This window comes from Engraulis encrasicolus, chromosome 20 (genome assembly GCF_034702125.1).
Source record: "Engraulis encrasicolus isolate BLACKSEA-1 chromosome 20, IST_EnEncr_1.0, whole genome shotgun sequence".
NCBI lineage: Eukaryota > Metazoa > Chordata > Actinopteri > Clupeiformes > Engraulidae > Engraulis > Engraulis encrasicolus.
Genome location: NC_085876.1, coordinates 22,053,772 through 22,068,771, shown reverse-complemented (window position 1 = coordinate 22,068,771; position 15,000 = coordinate 22,053,772). Strand labels below are relative to the sequence as shown.

At 46.0% G+C, this 15,000-nt stretch overlaps 1 protein-coding gene across 1 annotated transcript in view; it reads right to left on the bottom strand.

The window, feature by feature from the left end:
* Positions 1-15,000, bottom strand: part of csmd3b (CUB and Sushi multiple domains 3b) — an 810,903-nt gene that overhangs the window by 226,779 nt on the left and 569,124 nt on the right. The window contains exons 35-37 of the mRNA XM_063186185.1: positions 10,739-10,942; positions 4,275-4,399; positions 3,165-3,261 (exon numbers count right to left, since the gene is read on the bottom strand). Of these exons, the coding sequence (XP_063042255.1) occupies positions 3,165-3,261; positions 4,275-4,399; positions 10,739-10,942 (426 nt within the window). The remainder of the gene's footprint in view (positions 1-3,164; positions 3,262-4,274; positions 4,400-10,738; positions 10,943-15,000) is intronic.

Here is a 15,000-nt window from a genome sequence, read left to right as displayed (position 1 = left end):
GCTTCAATCCAAATTGGCTCCAATTGGCTTCGTTTCTATGAGCAGCACACTGTAGTCGCAATACCTCCTCTGGCCACAATCCTACATAGTAAGTACACCTTTAAAGCCAGGTTCCGGCCCATCAGAACTGTACAAATAACAATTCCCAAACCATTTACACTGAGAACTCAAGTGCTTAACAGTGAATACCTTTCACATATTCATGCTTTATTCTTTTACAGTGTGTGTGTGTGACCAGGATGAGCCAACAACAGTAGAGCCGGGACACAGTCAATTGAAAGGTCCCACATCCCAATACATACAATGTAATGAGGAACAAATTCTGTTCCCCACCTGGTTCCCAGCCTCATACAACTGACCCCTTTCGTCTTCTATTCACTGGAACCAGCTAACAACCATGTTCTTGTCATGGCTCACAAGTTTAAATGTTGAAAACCACTGAAATTATCTTGGAAACATGTCTTCAAGTTTGAGAGAACCACAACCACAATGTCTGTTGCCTATTGTCTGTTGCCTATGTGCTGACAAGACCATTGCTCTTGTTTTCTCAGGAACGTATCACTTGAAGCTGCTAACAGAACCAAGCAACGCGGTGCCCAACAGCAGGGCTGACGTGTTCCTGTCAGGCTAATAAAGGTGCAGTTGTGATGGGCCTCCCTCATTACCGACCTCCCCTCTCCTCTCCTCTCCTCTCCTCTCCTCTCCTCTCCTCTCCTCTCCTCTCCTCTCCTCTCCTCTCCTCTCCTCCTCCTCTCCCCTCCTCTCCTCTCCCCTTCCCTTCCCTCCCATCTCCTCTCCTCTCCTCTCCTCTCTTCTCCTCCCCTCCCCTCCCCTCCCCTTCCCATCTCCTCTCCTGCCCTCTCTCTCTCCTCTCCTCTCCTGTCCTCTCCTCTCCCCTTCCCTTCCCTCCTCTCCTCTCCTCTCCTCTCCTCTCATCTCCTCTCCTCTACTCTCCTCTCCTCTCCTCTCCTCTTTTCTCTCCTCTCATCTTCTCCTCCCCCCTCCTCTCCTCTCCTCTCCTCTCCTCTCTCCTCTCCTCCTCTCCTCTCCTCTCCTCTCTCCTCTCCTCCTCTCCTCTTCACCCACCGTTGCACACACTGATCTAAAGATGGCACTGTCAGTCGTGGCAGATACACACACCCACATGCTTTTCAAACACGCATGCACACATGTCAAACACACACACACACACACACAGACACAGACACAGACACAGACACAGACACACACACACACACACACACACACACACACACACACACACACACACACACACACACACACACACACACACACACACACACACACACAAACACACACACACACACACACACACACACACACACACACACACACACAGAGTAGCCTACTTCCAGACCATCGATGCGTTTCTGTCAGGGGCTTTTGTGCACTAACAAAGCCTTATAAAACCAAATGGGGTGGCTACTTCCCCTCGCCCAGTTCGATTTTGTGGAGAGGAGGGAAACCAGGGAATTCATTTGCCGCTGAAAAGGAAAACATGATGCAGGCCTGGGCTCATCGCAGCGTGTAGAGAGCCCTGGTGATGGGTTAATTACTGTTTTGTGACCAACCAGAAAAAGAAAAAGAAAAACAACCCATGAAATGTTTTGTTGTTTTTGCTTTTTTTTTTGGCGACTAATGAGCAGAGGTATAGCATAGCGACTAGCGATCAATCTGTCTGGTCTAGACTTTGTGTTTAGGGGTGTCCAGGTGTGCATGTTTGTTGGCGCAAATAACAACAACAACAACAACAACAACAACAACAACAACAAAATAGCAACAACAAAACAAGGAAAAAGTAACGACGAATAATGAAAGGAAAAGAAAACAGGCTTTGACTTTTTTTCCCCTTTGTCTCATTCTAGTTGGCCAAAACCACTGCTTAATTTGAATCCCACTTGGGTGTAATTGCTCTGAGAGTTGAGTGGACGAGTAAAGGAATGGAGACAGTGGCGCGCACAGTTAGAAACCTTGGACTCCATGAAAGATTACAAGGTACTTCATTTTAACAGGGCTTTAATTACAGAGTACTTGCTCATTGCTCATTGGGTACAGTGGAATGACTGGTGTAATAACATGTAACTACAACTGTAGTACATGTTATTACATCATACATGTATTTTTGTGCATCGACATACCAATAGCAGAGATTCTTTAAGTATATAGAGATGTGCCAACATAATAGGTTTGTATGGGCACCTAATGTGACCAGGTTCCGGTCTGCCTAAAAGGGCGTGTCATAATGCTCCTAGCATTGAATAGAATAATCCTTAGGTCTGCCTAGGTCTGCCTAAAAGGGGATCCCCCCCCCCCCCTTGCAATAATAGAACTCGGAAACAATGGGCCAATGGAACCTCTCTCACTCTACTCTCTCTGCCAATAGTGCCTTGGGCCTCAGTTCAGCCCCTTGCCTCCCTGGAAGAATTAATCACTTTGACAAAATATTAAAAACCACTTCATCACATAATACACTTCAGTACATTTTTTATGTGTAAATATGTGTGTTATGTCTTGTGGGCAATGTCTTTATTTATGTGTGTATGCTACTTGACACCTTAATTTCCCCCTGGGATAAATAAACGGTACTCTACTCTACTCTCTATTCTACATTATGCTCATTATTGTCATTATTATGATAACCAGGCAACCTTTGTTCCGTTCCTAAAGTTACAATCATCCTTACATTTCCCCTTCTGCCGGCTACAAGATCACCTGACGCCGCAAGTGGACACCTTGTAAGGGAGATGTCCGTACATATAAAATCATTTTTTTTGCTTTTAGCTACAAACTGTGAAATGACAATGTTTCCACCCAAATCTCTGGCATGATTCTGCCATGGGATAAAAAAATATTTCAAATGTGTGGACCTCTCATTCAAAAACTTGAATAAGCCTTTCTTCCTTTAGCCTCGCAAACCATTCCACGTACCTCCGCGAAGAGACTTGGCTCTGCACTACGCCTGGTACCTGTTTTCTGTGGAGTGATGTTGCCGGTAGGATTTGGCAGGTATTCTGACAAACGGTCCTCCATTGCAATTTTATCCTACGGTAGGATGTTCTGTCAGACATATCTGTTAAACGGTCCTACATCGCCAAAGATAGACGTCAGACATGTGACGTGATTCTCCCCCACCCTGCCCTCACCTGAATAGCTTCCCAGTCTGGGCGCATTGCTGTCCGGTCCGTCATAGAACTCCAGGGAGTCCCAGTTATGCTCTGTGGCGAAACTCACAACTTGGATCTAAAGAAGAAGAAAGAGGGGGAGATGAAGATAAAGACCATTAAAGGTGCACTGAGTAATATTTTCAGTTGTTTATTTCCAAAATTCATGCTGCCCAGCCCATTAACAAATATTACCTTTTTCATTATTGCTTACCACCACTATCACATTCTAAGTATTCGTTATGACTGGGAAAATTGCAATTTTCAAACATGAAAAAGGGGGTCTTCTCCATTGTCCACCATTTTGAATTTCCAGAAATAGACATTTTTAGCTGCAAAACTTACTGTACTTTGGTTATACTAGTAAATTTGGCGAGTAAATTTGGGTTTATTATTTGGTAATATTTAAGAAAAGATCACATTTGGCAATAGGCAGCACAGTTTCAATGAGCAGCATAGTTGCAGTAGTTCTACCCATTCTGGCCGGCATTCTACACAGCGCACATTTAAGACATTTCCACAGAACTCTATGGTTTGGGGGGTGGGGGGGCTTAAAAGGAGCTAACGTGACTAAGATGAAGGGATGACTTCTTGTCATTTATTGTTATGTATCAGCAGATAAAGACAGGATAGAAGAAAGGATAGAAGAAATGATAAAAGACAGGATAGAGGAGGCTCAGGGGAAGGATGCCTGACAAGGCAAACAAGAGGGAAGACGCGGAAGTTCAAAAATATATTTTTATCCCTCACTGTCGTAAATTAAACATTGACTGCATTCATTATGCACCGGCATATTAAGAATTCTCTTTATTCATAAAAGTTTTTTTAAACAGTCCCCCCACACGCACACGCATGCATACAAACATGCAAACGTGTACACACATTTGCACATGCAAAAGGACACGGACACAGAGACGCACACGCACACGCACACACACACACGCACACGCACACGCACACGCACACGCACACGCACACACACACACACACACACACACACTTCAATACTTTTCTACTTTCAAAACAAAACATTAATTTTACAGGACATCAAACAAAGCAAAGCTGTAGCTGTGTCAAGACTGCTGTACTGACTTGGATCCCTGCGCCCTCTGGCACCGTCACCTTCCACACACAGTTGACGTTGTTGTCGTAGGGCTCCGGGTAGCCTGAGGACAGGATGGTCCCCTTGCGGGCCGTGAGCACACCTCCACATGGCACTGCAGGGGATAAGAAACAAACACACACACACACATACACACACACACGCACACACGTATGCACGTATACACGCAAGCAGGCACACACGTACACACGCACGCACGCACACAAGCAGGCACGCACACAAACAGGCACGCACACATACACACACACGCACGCACGCACACATACACACACACACGCACACACGCACACACGCACACACACACAGAATAGGTGAGTTATGTATAATGTGAGGTGGTTGGTGGTTGAACATTGACAAAATCTTGACAAAAAGTTTCAATGAAACAAAAAATAAAACAAACAACTCTGAAGCTCACATCAATGAGTCCTGACCCAACAATGCCTTTTTCATTCATAAACTAAAGAAGCACATGTCTTGTCGATTGGCTTTTTCTTTCTGCTCCTTTCCAACAATTCTATCAAGGACATCCATCGGCCTTCATGGTTGTCACGTCAGCCAAGGTTGCTGTGAGACAGGCAGGCAGGCAGGCAGGCAGGCAGGCAGGGAGGGAAGCTGGGAGGAGATATAGCCTACAACCAGGGCTGGTCTGGAGGAGAAATAGGGCCCGGGCACTTCTGGATTAAAGGGGCCCCTCATAATCAGCGGCACAGAACTGACGCACCAGTGGGCCCCACACCCTCGTGGGCCTCTATTTTCAGAAACGTAAAAAATATATATATATATATATATTTTTACATTTCTGAAAATAGGGGCCCACAGGGGTGCAGGGCCCACCGGGAAATGCCCGTTATGCCAGATGGCCAGTCCAGCCCTGCCTACAACACCATTGACGCCCATAACTGGCTTAGCCTGACAAAAGGGGACCTGCCCGCCTTGGCTTATCGCCTAAACGCCTTCGTGCAAACGAACACGTTTTCTTTGATTTGGGTATGACACATTTTTTAAAGGACACTGAATAATGTCAGCCTCCTCGAGACAACGCTTCACATAAAAAGGAAGCGAGAGGGAGGAGGAGGAGGGAAAAAGGGAAGGTGTGACATTTTGCCATTCTCCCAGCGGAGAAGAGCGGTTAAGCAATTTCCCCTTGTTTGCTGAAGGCCTGCCAACTATTGTCTTCCGTGCCACAGGAGAGCTGGAGAGCCAGCCTGTCAATATGAAATGGCCCGGCCCTGATATCTAATGCTGCCAGGACCTCACCTCCCCATCCCACTCCTCCTCTCTCCTCCTCTCCTCTCCTCCCCATCCCACTCCTCCTCTCTCCTCCTCTCCTCACCTCCCCATCCCACTCCTCCTCTCTCCTCCTCTCCTCACCTCCCCATCCCACTCCTCCTCTCTCCTCCTCTCCTCACCTCCCCATCCCACTCCTCCTCTCTTCCTCCTCTCCTCACCTCCCCATCCCACTCCTCCTCTCTCCTCCTCTCCTCACCTCCCCATCCCACTCCTCCTCTCTCCTCCTCTCCTCTCCTCCCCATCCCACTCCTCCTCTCCTCACCTCCCCATCCCACTCCTCCTCTCCTCTCCTCCCCTCATCTCTCCTGATATCTAATGCTGCCAGGACCTCACCTCCCCATCCCACTCCTCCTCTCTCCTCCTCTCCTCCCCCCTCCCCATCCCACTCCTCCTCTCCTCTCCTCCCCATCCCACTCCTCCTCTCTCCTCCTCTCCTCCCCCCTCCCCTCCTCTCTCCTCCTCTCCTCACCTCCCCATCCCACTCCTCCTCTCTCCTCCTCTCCTCCCCCCTCCCCTCCTCTCTCCTCCTCTCCTCACCTCCCCATCCCACTCCTCCTCTCTCCCTCCTCTCCTCACCTCCCCATCCCACTCCTCCTCTCTCCTCTGCTCCCCTCCTCTCTCCTGATATCTAATGCTGCCAGGACACTCACAGGCATCTACACCTCCCCATCCCCCTCCTCTCTCCTCCTCCTCTCCTCTACTCCCCATCCCACTCCTCCTCTCTCCCTCCTCCTCTCCTCTACTTCCCACTCCTCCTCTCGCCCTCCTGCTCTCCTCTTCTCCCATCTTCTCCTCTCCTCCCCTCCTCTCTCCTGACTGGACACCCATTTGCCACTATCCCACTTGTCTCCACTTCTCTCCTCTCCTCTCCTCTCCTCTCCTCTCCTCTCCTCTCCTCTCCTCTCCTCTCCTCTCCTCGCATTCTCTCCTCTCTCCTCCCATCCACTCAATTCCACCCATCCCCTCCTCTTCTCTTCTCCTCTCCTCTCCTCCCCTACTCTCCTCTCCTCCCCTCCCCCTCACCTCTCCTCCTCTTCTCCCCTCCTCTGCCCACTCCTCCCATCTCTGTGTAGGTCTGATGCTATCTGTCAAGGACAACAGGATAATCTAGAGGTCAGTGCCAATCACTTTGTTTAAACAACTAAGAGCAGTTTCGGATATAATGGTTGATGTCTTATATTGGAACAGAAATGGCTGATGTACGTGTGTGTGTGGGGGGGGGAGAGAGAGAGAGAGAGAGAGAGAGAGAGAGAGAGAGAGAGAGAGAGAGAGAGAGAGAGAGAGAGAGAGAGAGAGAGAGAGAGAGAGAGAGAGAGAGAGAGAGAACAAGGGAGGATGAGAAGCCAAGTTTGGGAATGAGCCAGCAAGTGAGGCAGTGTGTGAGAGAGAAAGAGAAGTGACAGAGAACAGTGGAGTGAGAAAGGGAGGGAGAGAGAAGAGAGAGAAAGGTAGAAAGAAAGAAAGAAAGAAAAAGAGAAAGAAAGAGAGAGAGAGAGAGAGAGAGAGAGAGAGAGAGAGAGAGACAGAAAGAGAGAGGGATGAGAAAATGGAGAAGTATGTGGTGGCTGGCCAGCTCAATATATCTGTGTCAGATGGTAAATTATTGAACAAATTCAGTTCAGAGCAATTTCAGGCTCATTCATATTTTAGCAGTGATAGAATGCCGCTTGGGCGAGGGTAATCAGAATGGATTCTTAACCTTTCAGGCCAGACAACACCCTGGCCCTGCCCATCAGCACATACGGACTGAGAACAAGAGCTGTACCTTTGTTCCTGTACAGCTCACACAACCGCACAACAACACAACTGTGGTCCCGGCTCTGTTGAACCACTTTTTACATATACGACACGAGCCTCCATTTGACATTTATAGCAGATTAGTGATTTTATTTCTCCATAAAGGGTACAGTAGGCTAGCAATGGTGCACTACTATGTACTAAAATGACATGCTCTCAAACGAGATGATGCAACACTTTGTGTAGCTTGCAATGTGCATGGTGCTGCAGATACAGAGCAGTAAGCTCTGCAAAAGTGCCTTGTTTGCAAAATAAAAACATGTTCTTTGACATGTCTGTAAGAAAAGCCCCTGGCACTATGGACATTTCAACAGACGTAGCTGTACGGGTGGTGGGGGAGCAGTCTGAGCACCTACAGTAGCAAGCGAGCGAATGAGACAGTATGATGTGAGCAGGGCCGCTGACAGCTTTGGCTGGGCCCAGGACAAAGTCCTCTGAAAGGGCACCCCCACCCAATACATTCAATGTAATGAAGACTCAATTATGGCCACCCCCCCATCCCCCTGGGCCCTGGACAGCTGACCCCTTTGTCCCCCCTTGTCAGCTTCCCTGGATGTGAGAGATGGCACTTTGGCATTTGCCGTGTTTGGAATCCGTATGGTAAACCGTGTGCCTCCTACTGACTCCTTGAGCCAGGCTCAAACTATACCACTCCAGATTTTGCCTAATTTTGACGCCGGGTCGCAACTGTCAATCTAATCCCTGATCGCAAAGACGTTCTATTTCAAACGTTAATATCAAATTGTGTTTGATATTAACGATTTGCAATTAGCGACTCTTTGAGCCGACAAAATTCTACCTACATATAATGTTGCACATAACAAGGAAATCTTGCCCGTCAATCGCTTACAATGGTCCTGGGAGGTAATGTTCCACTTATTGTCGTAAGGGGGGTTTTCTGTCGAGAATCGGGCCCATAGTCATGTAGCTTGAGCCTGGCTTAAGAACGGCTTGAGTGAGCAGGGGAGGCATGGGAAGGTAGGAGAGGCATCAGTGGGGGCAGTGAGATTTGTGCCAGAGGTGGTGGCAGGGGGCGGGGGCATCTTGCCTATTTTCATTAAGGCCAGGCCTGTCACAAACAGGCAAGCCAACTAGGCAATTGCCTAGGGCCCCAATCTGGGCTGGATATGAATGGCTGGCCCCAACCTGGGCTTTAAAGTCTTTTCCTAGGGTCCCCAATGCACTTCAGCACTTTCAAAATACACAAACAAATACACACATACACATTCCCACACTAGCTCTGGAGGCTGCCGTACATCACCAATTGTCTGGGGTTCACGCACGCACACCTTGAGACCACCCAGTTGATCTTCTGCCAGGGGGCCTTGCCGTGCGTGCTTTTGCTACTGTTCGGTATGTGATTCTCTGTCGGCATCGTCTGCAATGGCATTACAGCGCAAGCTAAGCTGAGCTTTACGTGCCAGGCCACATGCAACCCTAATCTAACCCTCAGAGGCTCTGGGGTAACAGAGTGCTGACAGCTGGAGGTGGTGGAAGGATTCATGGGACATGATTCTCTCACTCTCTCTGTCTCTGTCTCTCTGTCTCTCTCTCTCTCTCTCTCTCTCTGTCCTTCGTGCCTTTGCACCTTCATTCTGTCTCCATCCCCCCACTCTCTCTCTCTCTCTGTGTAAAATGTTCCTCTTCTTTTGTCTCCATTGTTACTATCTCTGGGTAGGGGCACTGGGGCTACAGTATCTGGGGTGTCGAGTGATGCCGCAAGCATCCTCCTCAGCCCCCAGGATCATCTGGTTCACTGGTCACAGTGATTTCTCCCAATGCTGCTGCAGTATTGCACTTATAATTGACTGTACTGTATGTAGGCTACTGTATGTAGCTGTGTGCAGATGTGCAATTGAATTGTATGATGTGTTGCAATTGAGCTTACATATCTTACATAGCAACAATATGCTTAATTTGAGGTATTGATACTCCCATCTGTACCATACTCTCAAGCTTTGTCTGAATGACTGGAGTTAATTGCACAGAGTATTCTGGTTTTGAGAGGAATATTCCATTCTCAGTATGCAGTCTAAAACAGGTTCTAGAAAATATGTGTGAGGCAGTGTTCTGCAACCGGATTATTCACGAAACACGGCACCATTCAAAATGAATAGAGTTCACATAACTTGTATGCAAACCGAATACTGCCATCATATAATTTAAAATCGTAATATTCCATGCATGTAAATGCGCTCAGTGTCACCAATATAAGTAAAAGGAAGGTAAGGATATTGCTACACCAGCTACGTACAAGATTGAAATGCAAATACTATTTAGCTAACATATCTACTATGATTTGCTTGAAGCAGTGGTAAACAATTAAAATGTGGAGTCTGTACAGTTTTGGAGAATGCTCATACAAATGACAAACTATTTCCTGACGTCTTGCTGGTTTTGTGTTCACCCAGTTAGTCTCGTTGCCGTGGGGAAAGAAAAACTTTCTCGGATATCCATGGTTACCGGTACTGTAGTCTCTGATTGGGGCAGTGCAGAAGAGAAGTGCCTTTAGATCTAATGGAATGATTTATGCGTTTGTGAACAGTTTGGAGGCATGTTCATTCTCTGCTCGCTCCAAATAATAATAGCTCAGACTTGCATTATTTATAAAGCTTTGAGGGTTGCCAAGCAACAAAATCCTTTAAAAGTCTATAGCACAACTCTGGTGAAAGAGGCAACTGAGGTAGGCTATACCGCACATCACATTCATTTGAACACTTACCTGTCTACTACACATTGCATGTTACTTCTGTACCTTTCCACCATTTCATCACATTATAACTGTCAAATATAATAAGGTGCCGTTGCTGCTGGCAATTTTATGCCCTTACATGCACTTTGAAAAAAAAAAGAGAAATGACATGATGAAATCCTACAACTAAGTGGTGAAGCAGGCTGAAATCAAACAGGGTGTAATCTCTAGCAGTCTGACGGGGGATATCCAAGGATATCCCAACTCATCAAGGCCTGATAACAGTTCATATATATCATTCCACTGGATTTAAAGTGGATTTAAAGGTTCCACTAAGAGACGGCATCATGGAGTCTTGCGCACTACCTCAAATAAAAGACGATAAAAAGAAGATAGCAGTTGTACGTCTCTACAGTGTTCTGTAAATTAACTGTCAGGTCTACACTGCCCAAAGTAACCAATCAGTCTAGAATGTGTGTGCAGTGTACTAGAATCACAAATGTGTGGCCCCCAATGTAACCAATCAGTCTACAGCAGAATGTGCGTGCAGTGTTCTAGAATCTTTAACTGACGAAATATGTGGCCAGCTTTTCCCCAGCATTCCAACGTGGACACAGTCTTCTCCAGGAGGTTAATTTGTAGCAGGCAGCCTACCGATGCATGTGGGCAGGGAGTCGTTCCACTGTGCCAGGGCGTCGGGCACCGATTCGCAGCGGATGGCAGAGGAGCCGTGCAGGGTGTAGCCAGGGTTGCACTCAAATGTCACCGCCGCGCCCACCGCAAAGTCGTTCCCGACGCGCTTGCCGAAGCGTGGCTCAGGGACAGAGTTGCACTGGGTCGAGCTGGTCCGGGGCACAGCTGCAGCGTGGGCAGAGTTTGAAGGACAAAAAAGATTTGGAAAAAAGAGTCAGTCGACCTTCGTTCCTTTATTTCTTAATCTGGCATTTCAACAGGCACAGATAGACACACACACACACACACACACACGTACAGTATAACTGCGCACACACATGCATACACTTACGCGCGCACGCACACACACACACACACACACACACACACACACACACACACACACACACACACACACACACACACACACACACACACACACACACACACACACACACACACACACACACACAGACAAAACATCGAGAACATAAATCAGAAAACCAAATGTAACTGAGACTGAGAACAACAGAGGCCTGCTGTAGCAAAAAGTGTGTTAGGCTGCCAACGCCCTTATTCCCTGAATGTTTTGCTGCTGTGAGGCTCCCAGAAGTCAGGGACCCCTTTTTAATTTTTCCTCCACCATTACTGGAGCTCATTTCATTTGGCTAAGCCCATGGGAGAAATGAAACAAGAACAAAAAACAAAAGGACTCTGCATAGTTTTCTGTAAGAGTAATTTAGACAAGCTATGGCTTTTTTTGTCTCAATGCTCTAAAAAAAGTCCACCTCTTATGTATCTGCAATGATGACCAGTCAGCCAGAACAATGATCTGCTAAAATGTTATCTAATGTTTTGTAGGTTAGCACATACTGTATGTACATGTTTTTTTTTAATGGTGTTACATGTCTTTGGTCTCTGATTAAAAAAAAGCTCTGCAATTGTAGACTGTAAGAACTAGATTAGCCTGGTTATGGATGAAAGGCTGAAATGACGAGTTCATTCTGGCTCGTTCTGGCCTTCACTGAAGATACTGTATTTTTGTAAATCTCATGGCACATAATGGCAATAGGGTGACATGAAATCTAATAGCAACCATTTTTGAAATTTGAAAAGAAAAATTGAATTAGTCTCTTTCTCTCTGTCTGTCTGTCTGTCTGTCTGTCTGTCTGTCTGTCTGTCTGTCTGTCTGTCTGTCTGTCTGTCTGTCTGTCTGTCTGTCTGTCTGTCTGTCTCTCTCTATCGCTCTCTCTCTTTCTCTCTCTCTCTCTCTCTCTCTCTCTCTCTCTCTCTCTCTCTCTCTCTCTCTCTCTCTCTCTCTCTCTCTCTCTCTCTCCCCCCCCCACACACACACGTACATCAGACTCCTTCCCTCCATTCCTGCAGTTGTACTGTACAGGGCTCTAAATTAACAGCCGCCAACTGGCTAAATACTGGTAAAATGACAGTTTGGCTGTTAGAAAAGACCAATCGACTAGCCATTTTGACCCATTAGTGAGTGTGTATTTGGCTAGCAAGATTACTTATCTACTATATACTGTAAGCATGTATGTACTGTATGTAGGCCTACTGTATGTAGGCCTACTGTATTTATGCTACTGCACACCTTAATTTCCCTCGGGATTGATACTCTACTCTACTCTCTACTCTCCACTCTACTAGCCATTTTGGCTGGTGATGAAAAAGGTTAAAGGGGTATGCCACTATTTTGGGGCTTATTACAGTTAAAATCGTTGGCTGGGGTTTATAAAGGTGGTAAAGTGTCTTATTTGTCATGTGAAGCGTTGTCTTTCTTTAAGACAAGTTAAGAGAGGGAATATGTCGCTAAGCTAGTGAAAGTCAATGTATCCGTGTAGCATTGTAGCATGCTACATGGATACATTGACTTTCACTAGCTTAGCGACATATTCCCTCTTTTAACTTGTCTTAAAGCAAGACAACGCACAACATGAAAAATAAGACACTTTTCCACCTACATAAACACTGGCCAACGATTTTAACTGTGTTAAGACCCAAAATAGTGGCATACCCCTTTAATTCAGAGCCCTGGTACTGTATATAGTAAAAATGCTGTCTTAATTCAATGCTTAACCCATTGATGCCTAAAACACCTACATAAAACGCCTGCTAAGCGCCTAGCCCTTTTTAGGGGAAAATGTGTCCTCAGCCAGTAAAATCCTAAATAGCTCAGCCTCCAAAGCACAAACCACATAAAAGGTCAGTCGTACTCTAAGTTACTGTAGATCAGTGGTTCTCAACCTTTTAAAAAAAGAAATAAATAAACGCCCCCCTGGACCTCATCATAAGCCTCCCAACGCCCCCTTGACCTCATCATAAGCTTGCTAATGCACCCCTTAGTAGTAAAGACTAACCGCGCGAATAGACCAGACGCGATGCGATTCAAGCGACGGAGTGCAGCAGCAAGCGATACGAGCGATTGAGGAGACTAGTGTATGTCCGTACAGGCAGAAGCCAAAGCATTCAAGCATTCCCATTGGCTGTGGTCACTGACCTCTATACAGTCATTGGCTGTCGTGGCTTGTCGACGAATCGCGTCATAGAAAGTTGAAAAGATTTCAACTTCAAACTGTCACGCTCGTCTCGCAAATCGCTCTAGTCTCCAGAATTGCTTTTGTCGCGCGACTCAATACAAAGTCAATTACTTCCGTCGCTCGCCTCGCTCAGATTGCCGCTGGTGTATTTCTGCTATAATGCCTCCCAATGGCAACTGATGAATTTGAGTTTTTCCTTCCTCTCTCTGGCAGCCAGCCCATTCTCACCCTACATACTCGATTGTTTACACATTCTATATTCTTATTTCCAAGAAAAAATATCCATCACTGGAAATTTGAAGAGTTGGTTCGCTGAAGAGAAACACATCATGTGTCGGGTAGTAGCGTTGCGCTGAGCTGACAGGTTTTTCAGCTAGAAGTGAGCGTAGCGTCGTGAGACAGCAGACAGCTAACACAAATAAAGCTGCTAGCAAAAGCTCAGGGGAGTGGAGGTAGTTAGAGATCTCAAGGAGGAGAGGATGACCTAAAGCAAAGCAGTGCTCATACACAGACATCCATAACACACACACACACACACACGCACACGCACACGCACACGCACACACACACACACACACACACACACACACACACACACACACACACACACACACACACACACACACGACACAACCATCATCCTCCCATCTCTGAAGTGCTTTTGAATAACTATGTAAATGACACCAACTGACTGTGTTGACTGCTAGATTTCTTTTTGTACATATAGAAAATAACATTGGAAAGCCAGTCCCTCTGAAAGCCAATTATACAATAAAGCTGTCAGGTATGGTTTGGAGAACTATGTTGGAAACCGAGGTGTTTTGAGTACATCACAGAGAAGAAAAAAAGGCTTATCTGTGGTATTTTTCTCTCAGAGGAACGACACAGAGGGATAGGTGTGGCTTATCTTAAAGGTGTCCAACATCGCTGCATTGAATATATTGCATTGCATAGCGTAAAAGAAGACAGCTAAGAAAAACAAGTACACTGCTATTTCACTGTTGCCAAAGACCTTCAGTAGATTAAACATCACTTAGCTAGCTGTTTGACAGGTATTACTTCGTTCCAGTCCAGTACTAGCAGCCTATCCAAAACACTCTCCTATTCACTAGTATATGCTGCAGCGTGTCAGACAATATGTGAAACTCCATAGCATGTTCTGACCAATATAATCGTGCATAACACTGTATCCACAGTGCACAGCAACAATGGAAATAAACATGTTGAACAATACAGTATTTCAATAAGCCAGTTATTTCCAGAATGTGCATAGAGTAAGTTTAATACATCTGATGATCTTACAACAGAAAAGTAAGGTCAATAATGTCACTTAAATTACTAATTTTCCCATTTTTGTGTGTTTATGGTGGTGAAAAAGCTAGTAAAAGCTAGTTAAAATCCCATAGAGAGGATCATGATCTGCTTCAGTAGTCACAGTGCATGTTGAAATGCACGTTTCTTTAGGTGAAATACAGCTTACCAATGTTGACGGCATCCATGCAGCCCACAACCATGTCAGTCCTACTACCATACTTGATTGTAAGCTGCTGATACCTTTCTTTTTATTACTGACTTGATTATCACACAAGCTTAACACTGTCTAAGCAAATGTGTGGTATGTGGTCTGATGACACCATGATAAACACATTTCATCACCAAAATAAACATGCATGTCAACATCTACCGTGACCA